Raw genomic sequence first — 872 nt, 5'->3', positions numbered from 1 at the left:
TATTATTATTATGAAACTAAAATATTTTAAAACCACATAATGGGATCCTGAAAACTGGGTTCTAAGTAAGACCTGGAGCTGGGCCTGAGGCGGGGGGCCCGAGAGAAATGTTCCTGGCACCCTCACCCCTCCATCCCAGAACCCTGCTCTTACCTGGACCACCTGGTGCGCATTGGTGTCGTTGAGCGCCAGTTCTGTGAGGGCTGCACAGCAGGCTGCAATGAAAACCACCAAACACGTCATGCCCCCATGCCCACTGCTCCATCAACACACTATCTCCACAGGGAAGCTCTAAGCAGGGTCCGCCTCCCAAAACACTAACTTTCCTTCTGGCTCAGCTCTGCGAGGAGGGAAACGGATTTTCATGGCTTCTAATTCTCCTCCTCATGTCATCCCAGTGCTTTTACTGAATACTAACTGTACAGCAAGAAGCAGGGGCTGAATCCAGCTGGTTTATTGTAATCCCCAGTGACAACCTGAGCCTGGCACTTAGTAGGTACCCAGTAAACACAGCAGCAACGGCTGAAGAAATGAGAGAACTTACTTCATATTATCCAAAGGAACCATATAATCAGAGTAAGTACTGTGGCGACCAGTTTTACCAATGAGGGGCCTGAGGTGTGGAAAGGTTACGGGCCTAGACCGCAGCTGCAGCAGGTGGCAGGGGGCAGGTCAGCGCTGTCTGCAGACGCTGAGGCTGTCCTGCCTTTCCTACCTGCTTACAGTCGCAGGGCGGCCTCTGCAGGCATCTACCCTGAGTGGCTTCTCGTCCACGCTGAGCTATGCTGGGCCCCATGGCACAGAGGCCTGTGGAGGTGAGGAGGGGAACACTCTTTTACTGGGCCCTGCAAAGTGCTCAGAACTTTACACAC

General features: G+C 52.6%; 1 protein-coding gene across 1 annotated transcript in view; it reads right to left on the bottom strand.

The window, feature by feature from the left end:
• The window catches only part of NEK10 (NIMA-related kinase 10), a 158,568-nt gene that overhangs the window by 106,866 nt on the left and 50,830 nt on the right, over positions 1–872 (bottom strand). The window contains exon 14 of the mRNA XM_004692270.2: positions 154–215. Within this exon, the coding sequence (XP_004692327.1) occupies positions 154–215 (62 nt within the window). The remainder of the gene's footprint in view (positions 1–153; positions 216–872) is intronic.

The sequence above is a fragment of the Condylura cristata genome, unplaced genomic scaffold (genome assembly GCF_000260355.1).
Source record: "Condylura cristata isolate star-nosed mole 26May11 unplaced genomic scaffold, ConCri1.0 scaffold00033, whole genome shotgun sequence".
Lineage (NCBI taxonomy): Eukaryota > Metazoa > Chordata > Mammalia > Eulipotyphla > Talpidae > Condylura > Condylura cristata.
The sequence above is the reverse complement of the archived record's forward strand: the minus strand, read 5'-3'. Positions and strand labels throughout refer to the sequence as shown.